A 15,421-nucleotide genomic window follows, 5' to 3' on the forward strand; every position below is an offset into this window, starting at 1 on the left:
ACCCCACGTGTAACACCAGCTGTTTGCCTATTTATTTATGTATTTAGTTTCTCTCACATTCCAAAGGAATGAAAATTCACATGGTTAATCATCACCTAAAGGATCTATAACTAAATTAATTGCTACTATAAGCACGCTTTTTCATCTGGAAAATGTTGTAGCTGACTGATATGGAATGGAATTGAGTGTCATGGAATTAACATGACAATGAGTGAAAAAAAGAAAATATATGCAAACTGAGTATTGATTATACAGTAAGTTAAAATTTTTTTAAAAAAAAATGATTAATTCCTAAAGTTTCAAACAGACAATAAAATAAATAATAATGTGCTGGGGGTGAACATACAGGAAAAGTTGAAAATAAAAGGGGACCGTAAATCAAAAATGGAGAAGTAAACCAATTAATTTATTAATTTATTTTATTAATTTATTTTTTATTTATTTTATTGAATATTAGAGCCTTTTTTAGACACTCTTTTATTATTTTTAATACGCTATAATGAATTTTCGTATTCAGTAATAATTCTGATTGGTCAGATAGGATATTAATAACTTTTATCATTTTATGGATTCATATTCTCACCCTGCTGGCTTGTTATATCTCATTTGGCCTGTTTAATTCCATTCATATTTAGAATAAATGTATAAAAATATCAAAAATCATATTAATATTGATTTTATTTAATTAAACTGTGATCAAACAGTAAGCAGTTCTGAATAAAAATGCGTATTACTTAATAGTTAGATAATGAATCAGATTTAGAGCTGATTTTGTGCGTTTTGATATGTTCAGCCAGGCAGCAGAGGCGCGCTCCCGTGCATGCGCTGTGCCTGCGCTGTGGATGCGGATGCGCGCAGAAGGAGCGCGCACTGCGCCTTGGTGAAATCCTTCCTTCCTGTGTGTGTGTGTGTGTGTGTGTGAGAGAGAGAGAGAGAGAGAGAGAGAGAGAGTCTGTGCGCGCGCGTGAGTGTGTGTGTGTGTGTGTATGTATGTGTGTGTGCGAGCGCGCGCGCGCGGCATCGCCCATCTGCAGCATGGACACAGAGCTGTAAAATGGCACGATTAGGAACCAAACGACGGAAAGTCGGAGTTTATTGAGTCTTAAAACGCGATGCGCGCCGTTATAATGAGCGGAGGGGATGCAAGTAAGAGCAAGAGACCTTATTCACACCGGACACATTCATGCGGAGATTTTATTTTTTCAGTGCATGTGTTTTTCTGCATTGCCTGCTTGACTAATTCTGAGAATAATAATAATAATAATAATAATAATAATAATAATAATAAAACGGTGCCTGCTCCAGCCTAGTGCATGGTGTGGTGTGCTTCTGTTGGAGATGATGCAGCATGATGCACTGCAGCTTCGCCTCTCACTTTCGGCTTTCACCAGTGCACGAGCCCGGTATCTGAATGCATACCATTCTCAGGAGAAAATGAGAATTTTTACCAGTTCAGTGGGAAATACTGCTGGAGTGCAATTTCTTTAACACACAAAATGCAACCTGAGCCAAATAGGGAATGGAAACGTATGTATTCAGACAATATTTTCCATTTTTTTCTTTTCTTTTCTTTTTTCTTTTCTTTAGGAAATATAGTAACTGGGATAAAATAGCCAAGTGTTTGCATGCAGGTTGTATATCTGTAAAATGGGGGTCCAGTGTGATACCTGCTGATACCACCATCACTCTGTTCTTTGCAGATGTCTAATGCAGTCAGGACAGTTCAAGCTCTCCCAAACGCACACTCATACACATACACATACACACATATACATTCACACACACACTGGGAGGGTAGAGGTGTTGGGGTTGGGGGGGGGGGGTAGGGGACAGTCCAGACTGCTCATTTCAGCATCTTTCAATGCAATTATGCAGTCAGAGACTCCACCTGGCTTTATTAGGGCCAGTGTTTGATCATCTGTAAAGGATGGATACATAAAAAGGTCGATGACAGCGTCCCGTTTGCTCGGCATCCTCATCTGGGTGGAGGATCAGGATCACTGCAGCACAGAGCAACGCCGAGCCGCACCGCACCGCACCGCACAGACAAACGCAGAGGACCCGCAACTCAGAAGGACCTACAAATGATCTCACTGTGTGTTTTGAGGGTCAGAGGTAAGTTCTCATATTATAATTCCACATAGTACCATAGTAGAGTTCTGGGCCAGTAGACATGCTTGAGATGTAGTTTGATACAATGAATGAACACACTTCATGTTTTCTCTTTTGGTTATGTGTTAGGTTGATTTTATCATCAAATTCAAAAGGTTTAGAGGTACACTCATTAAAAAAAAGGCTACCATTCCATGTTGCTAGGGCAGGTACCCTCAAATGTATACCGTTTCTACCTTTAGTATGTGTGTTTCACCTGGAAAGGTGCATAGAGTACCTTTAACTCATTACGTACCTTTTTAAAGATGCACTAGATACACAGTTCCAGGTGAAAGATACTTATTAGGTACAAAACTGAGAGTGTAGTATCAGTGTTAGTAGTTTATTAGAATTGATGTGCTGGTATACAGATAGTAGTAGATAGTAAGTTCTCTTCAGGGTTAAACCCCAATGACCCTTAATTGTTTGCTTCACCTTTTAGGGCCTTTTTTTCTGAGTTTGTTACTCATTTTTCTGCATTTTCGCTGTGTGTCTGTTTTAAAATGTGCATGTTCGTAGTTCTAATCTTGTTCATTAAGCTTTATTTGTATTATTTTATTTATAATTCTATATTATCAACTTAATTTAATAACATAACTGCATTATAAAATGGATTGCATTTTATTATCAACAAATTATTAGTAGACTTTTGATTAAAGATGAATTGAATAAAAAAATAGGTGGTGTTAGGTGAATTATACCTCAGACTGAGAATGTTTACAAGGAATTGATTAGTATTATATTAGTAGTTTATGGGTAAGTAAGAAAGTCAGCTTTAACCTGTTGGATTTGTCTTGAAAATTTCTTAAACAGTTCTCATGGTTATAGTCTTAACTAGGGTTTTAAGGTACAAATGCTTGTTACTGGTGTGCTACTGTGAAAGGTATGTTTAGTTTGAGGATTTACACATAATTAAGGTGTGTATTTTGTCCTTAAAGCCTGCTGTTGTACGCTTGAGGATACATATGTACAGCACTTGTTTCTGACAGCATGTGTTCTATAAGTATTATTCTTTGATCCAAGCTTTAAGATCCAGTCCTTATTGGACTTTATTCTTTGATCCAAGCTGCACACACACACACACACGCACACACTTCACCGCATCTTCTTCCCTCACCTTGACTCGGAATAGAAAGCACCCATATATATTCAGTGATACTCAAACCTCTGTTGCTAATGCAAGCCGGGAGCGGTTCAAATCCAATTCGCCTGTAGGGCACTCAAGAGCGATTAGGTTTACTGTGCATAATTGAACCCAGAAAGGAGTGATGCAGCTTTACTAAGAAGAATATTGATCTTGTGCGGAGATAAAAGCAAACATGCAAGCGTCCCAGCAGAGCTGTTGGTCCGATATCTCAGAGCGCTCCGTCAGAGCCGTGCGTGAGCTTTATAGGTCTAGTAAGTGGACACATTTATGGATTCAAGTATATACCTAAAGTGCTCTTGGGGTCAGTCAAGTCAGTGCAACACAGAACTATCCAATACTCGTAATACATGCTCAATTCAAAATACACACGAGACATGGTAAATAAACACAAAATACACACTAACTACACAGTACATTATAGTAGATTACTATATAAAAGCAAACTGCAGTAACTACAGTAACACATTTATGAAAAAGTAATTTTCTAATCAGTTTCAGCCCCCTGCGTAGGCAGCCTTTTTAGGCTGCATTAATGCACCTCCCAGATAAAGGCAGCTGCCATATTTGTTCTGTGGTTACAATTTGCTAATGTAGTAAAACTGACTCTTATGAACCAGTGATCTTTGTCAGAAAACTTAACTTTTGATCATGAGATCATTATGAGACATATGCGCTTTCCTTGCGTTTTTTTAGCAAACTAATGGATTTCCCTAACCGCCAGTTACATTTTCCCACAAGCATGTGCTAAGTTCACCAGTAATCCTCCTCAACACACAGTGATATTGATAGTGTGGCATTTTCTTCCTGTAATTATTGGTCACAACACAACAATGTTGCGTGCTTGGCATGTAATTTTAAAAAAGTTAATGATGAATGTAAAACTAACAGGGGAAAAAAAATATTCATTTATTCCTTCATTTGAGAAATGAACTTCCGTGAGAGAATTGAGTGCTTAAGGCAGTGTAAGATCATATAGGGATAATTACAGCCCAATCCTACAGTCCAAGCCTGCACCAATTTAAGAGCCAAACCTGAACATAAACATAGTTTGCTAACGCATGACATAAAATAACAGCTGTGGGAGACTTTTAATTGTTTTAACTGTAGCTTTGAGTACATATTCTCCAATTTGAAAAAAAAAATTCTACACCAGGGGTTAGAAACGTTACACGGAATGAAAACGAAAACCAAAAACGAATAAAGAGTTTCATTGAACGTAAATGAAAACAAGAACAAAATCACGCTAAATTGTTCCAAAGTGAACATTTTAAAAATAACTGCTAAACTGGTTGGTGTTATTTTTCTGTTCCAGTGTGTATTTAAGAATGTACAGCCTAAACCTAAACATTTTCCTAACACGCTAAATTCCTGTCCAGAATTCCTCACTTCCTGCACGCCTACCTACAGGAAGATCTGATAGCTGCTCTAGCCAGGTTTTCCGATGCATTTAAAAATATTTTTCCTACGATTCTGCAAGCAACAACTCACACTGCAATGTAAAAGGATGCACTGAAATTTTTCAAAATAAATATGAATTTCAGGTTAAATGCTGTGTTTGCTTTTATTTATACCCTAGATTTCCTTTAAGCAGAATATGCAATCATGTCTTATGTAAAGAACGCTATTAACCGTTCTTTTATTTCATCCTAACTGGTTTTCAGCTAAAGTGGGGGATGTGGAATGCTGGTATAGGAACGTAAAAATATTGTTTCTGTTCAGAACAAATAAGAATGAAAAATAAATCGTTTCTAATCCCAGATCTGCACACATTGTATGGAAATCAGTATCTGTTTTGTTAGTTTTGTTAGCTTAGCAGTGTAGCTCCAGTGTAATGTATATTAAGGGTATTCAACTAAAATTTGTGAAGGTTTTACTACATAAAATTCTATGCTTACAAACATCTGGGTAAGAGAGTAACCTGACTGAATGGTGACAGCACTTACTTGTTAATGCTTAACCATAAGTGATTAGTTCATGGCTATAATTAAGAGACATTAATCTGAAGTGGTTATGTTTTTTTCATAGTGGCGCTTCAAGAAGAATAAAGAATCACGAATAAACACATACTTTTTTGTCCAATCGTCCAACGATCTGTTTCTGTGAGCTGCCAACATGATTTGGCACAACAAGGTGCAACAGAGGATCTGCTACAGAAGCTACATTGTTCATGTTCCATATACTGGAGTCACCGAGCTAAGGCTTTTTTTTTTTTTTTTTTAGTTCTGCTACAGTATATGTGTAGCAGTTGGCTCAATTCACTGAAATACAAATACTGGTTCTGCCTCCGGTCTGTGATCCACCAGTCCTTGACCCCTGCTGTATATCATTACAAAGCCTCTTTCTTCCACAAAACATCAATCTGTCATTGCAAGAGTTACAAATTTTCAGCAGTAACTTTAAAACCATCAGCACCGTTCAGGTTTCTCAATTTGTAATGGTGACAAATATATGTTGCCTCCCTACCAGTGCCTGGCACTACCAGTTCTTGATTAGAACTAAATCAACCTTACCAGCTAAGAAACCACTTTTGTAGTGACAAGCTGGTAACAGTCCAAGTGTAGGCAGTGGAAGCTTGACAAAATAAAAGCCCTAACAGTACACACTAACTATATAGAACAAGAGGGAAACAACAATGTGGCAGACCCAACTGGTTAAGGCACTAGATGAAAAAATAAGCACCCAAATCTAAAATCCAGAGAAAGCACATTAGAGAAACTGACACAATCAAACAAGACTACTTCTATTAGAAAAGAGACCCCAGAGAACCCGGGAAGTTGAAATTGTCCATTGGAAAAACAAGTCTTCTAAGCATTGTTTTCATCTGCTTGTTGTAGGTAATCCTGGATCCTCATCGGACGTGTGAGAAGATCAAAGACGTAGTGTGCACTCTTCCCCTACCCCTCCCTCACCCACTCTTCCCATCATGACCGTGGCTACAAGTGACCACATAGATGAAGCTGCGGCTCATCCGGGTCAACCTCAGGACACGTACGACCCAGAACCAGACCACGAGTGCTGCGAGCGAGTGGTCATTAACATCTCAGGTCTACGATTTGAGACACAGCTTAAGACGCTCTCTCAGTTCCCTGATACTTTACTCGGGGACCCTAAAAAGAGGATGCGCTACTTTGATCCGCTAAGGAACGAGTACTTTTTTGACCGGAATCGACCCAGCTTCGATGCCATTCTGTACTATTATCAGTCCGGCGGAAGGCTACGGCGGCCAGTTAATGTCACTTTGGATATTTTCTCAGAGGAGATCCGCTTCTATGAACTTGGCGAAGAAGCCATTGAGATTTTCAGGGAAGATGAAGGATTTATTAAAGAGGAAGAGAAACTACTGCCGGAGAACGAGTTTCAAAGGCAGGTGTGGTTGTTGTTTGAGTATCCAGAAAGTTCCGGTCCAGCCCGGATTATTGCCATCATTTCCGTCATGGTCATCTTGATTTCAATCGTCAGTTTCTGCCTAGAGACGCTACCTATTTTTCGCAATGAGGACATGAAGATGCACAAAACCTACAACAGTGACTCCAACTCCACAGTGAGCTATACATCCACCTACTTCACTGACCCCTTTTTCATCCTGGAGACACTCTGCATCATCTGGTTCTCCTTTGAGTTCCTCGTCCGTTTCTTTGCCTGTCCAAGTAAGGCAGGCTTCTTTGTGAACATCATGAACATCATTGACATTGTCGCCATCATTCCATATTTCATCACACTGGGGACTGAATTGGCCGAAAGCCCAGAAGATGGTCAACAGGGTCAACAGGCGATGAGTTTAGCAATTCTCAGAGTGATCCGATTGGTGCGAGTCTTCAGGATCTTCAAGCTCTCACGCCACTCAAAAGGTCTTCAGATTCTGGGTCAGACTCTCAAGGCGAGCATGCGAGAACTGGGGCTTCTTATCTTCTTCCTGTTCATCGGAGTCATCCTCTTCTCCAGTGCCGTGTACTTTGCAGAAGCAGACGAAGCAGAGTCACAGTTTGTCAGCATTCCGGATGCTTTTTGGTGGGCAGTAGTATCTATGACCACTGTAGGATATGGAGACATGGTTCCGACCACCATTGGGGGTAAAATCGTTGGTTCGTTGTGTGCTATCGCCGGTGTCTTGACCATCGCTCTTCCTGTCCCTGTCATCGTGTCCAACTTTAACTACTTCTACCACAGAGAGACAGAGGGAGAGGAGCAGGCACAATACCTCAATGTGACCAGCGTCCCTAAGATTGATTCGGCGGAGGATCTGAAAAAGAGCCGAAGCGTCTCCAGCATGAGCAAGTCTGACTACATGGAGATCCAGGAGGCCGTGAACAACAGCAACGAGGATTTCCGTGAGGAGAACCTCAAAACCGGCAACTGCACACTTGCTAACACCAACTATGTCAACATCACCAAGATGCTCACTGATGTATAGCTGGATATTTATAGCTAGCAGAGGACAGATTGAAAAGCTTTTTTGGAAGAGATATGCCATGTTTATCCATTTTTCCATGGCTTTAGGGTGCTGAAGATCTGAGAAGTTGCAACTGAAGTCGCAGATGATCAACAGATCTCTTGGAGAATGTGAAATAATTCCAGTTGTACTGGATTTGAGATATATCTATGCGCGCTAATCACGCCCATCACCATAACCTTAACTATTCACCAACTGCAGCAGGAATACCTATCACTTATTTATAATCGGGAGACCATTCCCTCATCTCTGCTTGTAGCCAAATTCGTAGCCAAACCACTAGAAATGCTAGCAAAGGTAGCATAAGGGACCATTGCTAAACTGCCAACTCATAGAGAACTTTCCTCTTCACTGATAAACAAAGAGCTATAATAAAGAAAAAAAAAGAAAGTGGATCACACACTAAAAGCATACTGCCAGCCACTGCAGCATTCCACATGTGATGTAACATTCCTCTCTGCGAAGCAATGAGATAATGAAGGTGTACAGTCGATTAAAAAAATCAAGGTCCACTACCAAGAACTGGTATTATTTCATCAGTTATCAAACACTAACATGGTGATTTCTCAATTGTCATGCTGAAAGCATATGTAACGGTAATGACTGCGAAAATATATGGTGTTACTCGTTAAGAGACGACAACAAGTAACACGATTTATAAAAATTAGCTGAGGAAATGTGGATCAGTGTTCGATAACACTTGAGGAAATAAAATCATGTAGTGCAGTCAGATTTTTCTACTCGACTGTATGTGTGTGGCAATGGAGTAAATGTGTCTCATTGCAATATTTATTCATGCCATTTTCTTTTATTATTTATTCACGAGACCTCTTCCTGCACTGTATTTCAACAATGTGATGTGAAGGAATTTCTTTTTTCATTTTTTTCTTTCTCTCACATAGGGTTTGTAGCTAGGACGTGTAACATGGAATGACGTTCTCTGGGGTAGGGGGAATTCAGTTTTCTTGGGTTGGGCTATGGCAAGGTCCATTTTTACGTTGCTGTTTTGTAGACGGTTTTCCACCGAAGAACATGGAGGAGGGTGAGGTTGTGTTATTCTTTACTGTTTTGCATTGTTGGGTGAATATGAGGTTGTCAGGGGCTGTATTCACAAAGAATCTTAAAAGTTAAAAGTAGCTTCTAACTGGCAGATTTAGGGGAAACGCTTAAAAAATAAACGTCTTAATCCTAATATTAGACAATTTTTTGTGTTTACAAACTACAAAGCCGTCAACACACTATGGTATAGTCCGCTACATGGACTCTGGAAACCAATACTCTAATTCTATGTAATACACACTAGCCACTATATCTATATGTTTAGTGCTACAAATATTAGTATCTATATCTGGATTCAGGTATAAATCCAGAGTGGGCGTGGCCTAAATGCATTTACAGCGTTTATTTCTGACATGCTGACAGTTGTGGCATTTCTACATAGGCTATGCTGACATTTTTGACGTTAGCATTTAGACGTCCGTTTTCATGTATGAAATGAGCAACAGTTTTGTTTTCATGGCTTTTTTTTGCACTTGGATCTCACACCTGCCAATCCCAGAAACATGCCAACATCATTCCTACTCTTAGTTTAAGAATTCCTTTGTTAAAAAAAAAAACATCTCTCAGCACTTTTGTTGAAAAGTTTTAAGAGGCAACATTTAGTTAAGAACTTTTACTGCCACTTAAGAGAACTCTTAATGGCAAGATAAGGTTCTTTGTGAATACAACCCCAGCTGTGCAATTTTATACCTCAAAATATTCCCCTCAGCCACGTGCCACTAGAAGCACGTGCAAAATCATCTGCTAGTTATCTACTGCACTGCCTTTCATATAAATCGTGTATCATAATCATGTAAGATAAACGCAGGTTGTTAAAAATAATATTCTGTCAGGTTTGTGTATGGCCCGTTTGTGATATTCCCAATCCAGTGGTTCTTAGTTTGCAGGAATGTACCAACTCTGGAGTAGGAAGTGTAATGGTTCTTGCGGTGGAAACACGTCTACTATCAGAGTCACAGTATGACAGCAAACGTTGACTGTTATTTAAATGATACCTCAGTATTAAGTACTGAGTACAAGAACGTGGAAAATTTGGGGCAAAACGATCTTCGTTTGCTAAGTGAGTGGGTTAGCCCATTCAATCAATCACAAATCTTAATCATGTGACATTACTGTTAGTCTTTCTTTTTATTTAACATTTTGAACACACAATAAAAATAATTAACCCGGCTTTAGCTAGCTTACTAACTAACATTAATGTTAGCAAGTTTGACACACTTGGCTAGCTACATAATATTGATTAGCTCTTGCTCTAATGTGGTAATGTTAGTTAGCTAAGCTAGCTAACATTAGATAAGCAGCTAGGCCAGCTGCTACATTAATGTAAATTATGTGATATTATATTTTATGCTGTAAAACTGGAAGTAAAAAAAAAAAAAAGGCTAGCACTGATGTCGCAGATGTCGCAGGTTTTTGACTGACAAATGAGGACTTATGAGGTGAAGATGAACATAGCATAGTTCTGCAAGGGGAGGGGCTTTAATCCTTCTTTAATACAGGTCACCAAAGAGATAACTCACTGCCACTACATATGACCTGTATTTTTTTTGTTTTTCATTCTTTTCACAAAAATGTCAGATGCTGGTGAAACCTGTATAAAAAAAATACAGACATGCTTACTTAAGACACCTTTATATAAGATAGGATATAATAGTGCATGCATGGTTAAAAACATTCCCTGTAGCATGCATGAGATACGAAAAACTACTTAACTCACAAATATAGTAATAAGTATTCCTATCTCTATCGGTATCTATGAATATTTTCTCTGTGAGATTAACAGTATGTGCAATATAGAAATAATCTGTGCCGTGAAATTTCTAATTATGTTTTTTTAGGTTTGTATGACATCATGTTTGTATGGGAGTGCTAGTGTACACTTTCAGGGTCTCACTGCAGGAAGGTTGTCTGTTTCTCTGTTAGACGCAGCACATATGAAGCTCTATAATGTTTTTCACAAAAGCCAGCCATGCGGTAAATTTTATCCTGCATTGCCAATGTAAAACAAAACAAAACAAAAAAAAAACCTCTGAATCTGAGTACAAAGTAGCACAAAATAGTTAGATGCAATATTCGCTAGAAAACTGCCCCAATTCTTAAGCCAGCTGTGCAATTCTCAAATTTCTCAATATTTCTCCTAAAACAATTCCATCACTTTGCTAACAAAAATCCAAACCTGTGTCTCAAATCACATACTATGACATAATGCTTAAATTGAATCTAGAAAGTCAGTACACAGAACATAGACATGCATTTGTACACGAGAGACTGATCAATTTAAATACTAAGAAATTGATACATTTCTTAGTGTTTGCTGTGCTACTGCTTATTATTTTCGAATGCTTATTATATTGCTTATTATTTTAACTTACTGTCTATTAACAGTTCATTTGAACACAATGACAAATTTTTTATGACTAACCTCTGTTAGCTATGCCAGATCTGCCCAAGCATACTGTAGCTATCGATCTGACGACTCTAAAGCTGCGGCTCAGATCTACAAAGTTCCTACTTGTTATTATCAACTTCTGATCACAAAGCGTTCCAGTGCTTGGCGCTCAAAAAGAAAAAGACTGAGCTTGCGTCATCTAAAAACAGAAACATCCCACTCACCTGCATAAACTGCAAACTGGAGTGAATGACAGTTACACCACATTCACTGATATCCACAGCGGAAATGTTAGCGTTAAACAGCTAGGCCTTTCATTTTGTTGTTATTTGTTGTCCCTGGAAACATAACAGTTTATTTTATCGTTAAGTTTAACCCAACTATACCTTGTAACAATCTAAAAATTTCTTAAGATGAGCGTCTACCGATAATGGTGTGACTCGTCGTGTGTGTTAGCATTACGTCACATTAGAAGTTAACTTGTAAGTATGAAAAACAAACAGATCTCTGGACGAATTTTGTTTGCACACAGCAGTAGCTTGTATTTTAGGCTTAAAAAGTCTCACTGCCAGTTTCCGAGGTGCCAACATTTACGGTTTAGTTGTAGCATTTAGAAGTTTTCATGGTACCTAAAAACTCTTTTCTGCTTTTTTAGCTAAAGTAACACTCTGACCAAAAGCGAATAAAATTCACTTGGCAGAAAAGCTAATTCACTGAAGGGGAAAGGACACAGTACATGAAAGTTGTTCATTTGATCCTGATAGCAGTTACTTTTACTTTGAGCCAATGTCTAGGTATCTAGATAATCTCTGATGTGTGAATAGGCTAACCTTTTTCTGTGAACCAAAAGAAAACAGGAGGCTGATGCTGTGGTCACTGGTCAGGAAAAGCACAAGGTAGAATGTTTATCATTTGTGCTGTTAGCATGGAGCCGCCTCGTCCTCTGACATATGCTAGGGTTTTTTCTGCTACAATTCTCTCTGCCTGCTAGAATTTTCTTGTTAGCAATGTTGGCTTCTTTGCAATTTAAGCTATAAACATTGTTAACGTAATAATATTGCATATCAGCTTTTCAGTCAGGGTAGATCAAGGTGACAATCGCATGTCAAGCACCTGTATCGTAGCATAGCGATTTTCAACATTCTCACATCAGGACACCAAAACATACATATTAAAAAGCTTGAGTTATGATCATCAGTGTAGCACTGAAAACTAAACATATTATCAAATATGGTTATTCAGTTAAATAATTAGAGTAAATCAGAAAACCTCCGGTGCAGTGACTGACTTTTGGTGAAATTTGTAAAGGTAGCTTTTTCTACAGAAGTATGCAATTTGAGACATACCTGGCATACAGTTTCAAAATAGAGTTACTGCTGTTTTAAATAACGACTGACTGCCAGGACAGGAATGAAAGACCTGTGCTGTAACACAATAACACAATGACAACCTTCTTGTAAAGCATGTTCATTCAATTATAATTATGAATTATCTGTTATTTTTGTTAAGCACTGCTGAGGTTATCAGCTGGTGGAACCTGTGGTTTCCATACAATATATAACTAGTGTTTTTTTATACACACAGACAGGAATAGGGGATATATATATCTCCCCTATTCTTCTCATCTCAGTCTTTCCACTTCAACTATTCCTCTCCTGTTCTTCCGCTGTGCATCTTCCTGAATGTAGCTTCAGGGCTAGCAGCTTTCATGTGCAGCTTCATGTGACTGCATGCAGTTGATTTTTCTGTTTCGCTTCCGACTGTAACTCCACCAGGGTAACAGGATGCTATTTCTAGAGATCTGGTCTCTAACGCTGTTCTCTCAGAGTCGAATAATTATAAAGCACATATGATTACTGTAAAAATAAAGTCCTACAGTTAATATTAGTTACAGCTGCTTAAAGGAGACTCTTACGAGTGTGTTCTAATGTACTTTCCATAACCGCCTCGCTATACTGAATATATGTACTGCATATTCTATCTGATATACAGCTATACCGTTCATATGATATAGTTATAATACCCAAGAGATTTACAGCGATAGAGTTCGATACACAGCCAACATGTTAAAAGGCTAAATGCTTTTATCGTCATCCTCAATGCTAGCTTAAGCGTAATAAAATGCCTTTGCTATTTTACAGCATTTCTCTGTAGTTATAACTATTACTTAAATCCAAAATATTTCCTCCAAGCACAAACAACTGAGGATTAAAGCTGAAATTTATAAAAGCTTTGCCTCTTCTTGCAATGTACAGTACATGGATGAGTGATCAGATCAAGCCTTCGTTTCTCAGCCAGTTAATTCACATCATAGTTTAGGTAAAATAAAAATGTACACAATGTAAATGAACTGAAATGTAATCGAACAAAGAAGAAGTGTGTGATGTTTGCTTTTTTAGTTTTGTACTGGAGCTACAAGGCTAACTAGTAAGCTGCCAGTTTAGCATCATGTAAGCTGCATGGCTTGGGTACATTTCATTTTTGGTTGAACAGTTGCTTTACTTTCATGTACAAAGCTTTTTTTGTAGGATTAAAAAAAAAAATGAGAAGAAGTGGAGGACTAATCTCCTGTCCTAAAACGTGCGCACTTTATAAAAACCACTGGATGAAACACTGGACTATGTATGAAAAAAAACCTTCATCTGAGATGCATTGTATCCTTCCAAATAATAATACTATAAGGATTAGTATTGATGATGATGATGATGATGGTGTCAATAATGATTATGATAATAATAACAATAATATAAATCATGATATTAACTGACTGTTCTGCTTATTGTCTGTTGCTTGGATTTGTTTGGATTTTAAAAAGCACAATATGTTTTTTTTTTTTAAAAAAAAAAAAAACACTTCATGGTTAGACCTTCCATCACTCGCTCAAGTCACAATCGAGTAGCTCAAGTAACACTTATACACACTATATGGCCACAAGTTTGTGGACACCTGACCATCACACTCACATGTGCTTGTTGAACATCCTATTCCAGATTTAGTCCCAGATTTGCTGTTATAATAAGCTCCATTATACTCCATCCAGTTCATCCCAAAGGTGTTCGGTGGGGTTGAGGTCAGGGCTCTGTGCAGGACACTCAAGTTCTTCCACTCCAACCTTGGCACACCATGTCTTCATGGTTTGCAGCTCATTTTGTGCACAGGGGCAGGAACAGGGAACAGGGTTGGGTCTCTTAGTTCCATTTGTGTACTTCCAACTTTGTGGCATAGTTGGAGAAGGCCCACATATGGGTGTGATGGTCAGTTGTCCATAAACCTTTGGCTATATAGTGTAGCTCAGTTAACACTTAAGTTACACTCAAGTTGCTCAGGTAATACTCACATAGTTCAAGTAACACTCAAGTAGCTCAAGTAACACTTAAGTATCTTTCAAGTAGATTCAGTAACACTCAATAGCACAACTGACACTCAATTAGCCCAAGTAAAATTCATGTAGCTAAAGTAACTCTCAAGCAGCTCAAGTAACAAGTAACACTCAACTAACACTCAAGTAGCTAAGATGACTGTTGAATGAAGGACTGACATCATTGTTGACTTACCCAGAAGGCATTGCTGCAGTCTGGTGCAGCTTCCTTTAGAAAGTGGTGGATCTTTAAAACCAAATTAAAAATGTAATTTTAATTAAATTTTAATTAAATTTTAATTTAATTTAATTTAAATTTAATTTCTTTAATTTTTATTTTTTTTTTTTAGAAAAACATAATATGGAATCATGCCAAATAACACACTAGCTAGTTCTTATACTATCTTTTTCTTTTTTCTTATAGTATTTTACACACACGTACAAATTGTGACTTATTCAATAAAGTTTGACTTAAAAACGCAAAACACACACACACATATCACACACACACATATATATATATATATATATATATATATATATATATATATATATATATATATATATGCATCCATGATAAATTAGAAACTGGGGATTTCAGGAGCATGGTGTTGGCACAGTTTTCTTTTCAAAATGACAGAAGAAACTGTTTCTAAATGTAAACATCAACAGCAAAATATGAAATACTAAAACAGGGTGTGGGTTGGGCTTTATTCGTCCGACCCCTCCATCAAACACTGGCAGGAAGTGGACGAGGGTGTCGGAAACGCGATGAACCACAATGTGACAAGCCGGAAAATCCTTCTGGAAAGACAGCATGATATTTCATGCGTTGGAGGATCTGAGGCAAATGAGTCAGACATGTCA

General features: G+C 38.0%; 1 protein-coding gene across 3 annotated transcripts; it reads left to right on the forward strand.

Annotated features, from left to right (window-relative positions):
- The first annotated feature begins 949 nt into the window (after positions 1 to 949).
- kcna2b (potassium voltage-gated channel, shaker-related subfamily, member 2b) lies at positions 950 to 13,963 on the forward strand. 3 transcript variants are annotated; one of them, XM_026945054.3, is made up of 4 exons: positions 950 to 1,146; positions 1,306 to 1,527; positions 1,701 to 2,115; positions 6,133 to 13,963. In XM_026945054.3, exon 4 carries the CDS (start codon positions 6,222 to 6,224, stop codon positions 7,707 to 7,709), a length of 1,488 nt encoding a protein of 495 aa, XP_026800855.1. In that variant the 5' UTR covers positions 950 to 1,146; positions 1,306 to 1,527; positions 1,701 to 2,115; positions 6,133 to 6,221; the 3' UTR covers positions 7,710 to 13,963. The 3 variants fall into 3 exon arrangements, with proteins under 3 accessions (XP_026800855.1, XP_053096909.1, XP_053096908.1); XM_053240934.1 differs by having other exon boundaries at positions 950 to 1,527; XM_053240933.1 differs by lacking the exon at positions 1,306 to 1,527.
- Positions 13,964 to 15,421: the final 1,458 nt, after the last annotated feature.

Source organism: Pangasianodon hypophthalmus, chromosome 16, assembly GCF_027358585.1.
Source record: "Pangasianodon hypophthalmus isolate fPanHyp1 chromosome 16, fPanHyp1.pri, whole genome shotgun sequence".
NCBI classification, from domain to species: domain Eukaryota; kingdom Metazoa; phylum Chordata; class Actinopteri; order Siluriformes; family Pangasiidae; genus Pangasianodon; species Pangasianodon hypophthalmus.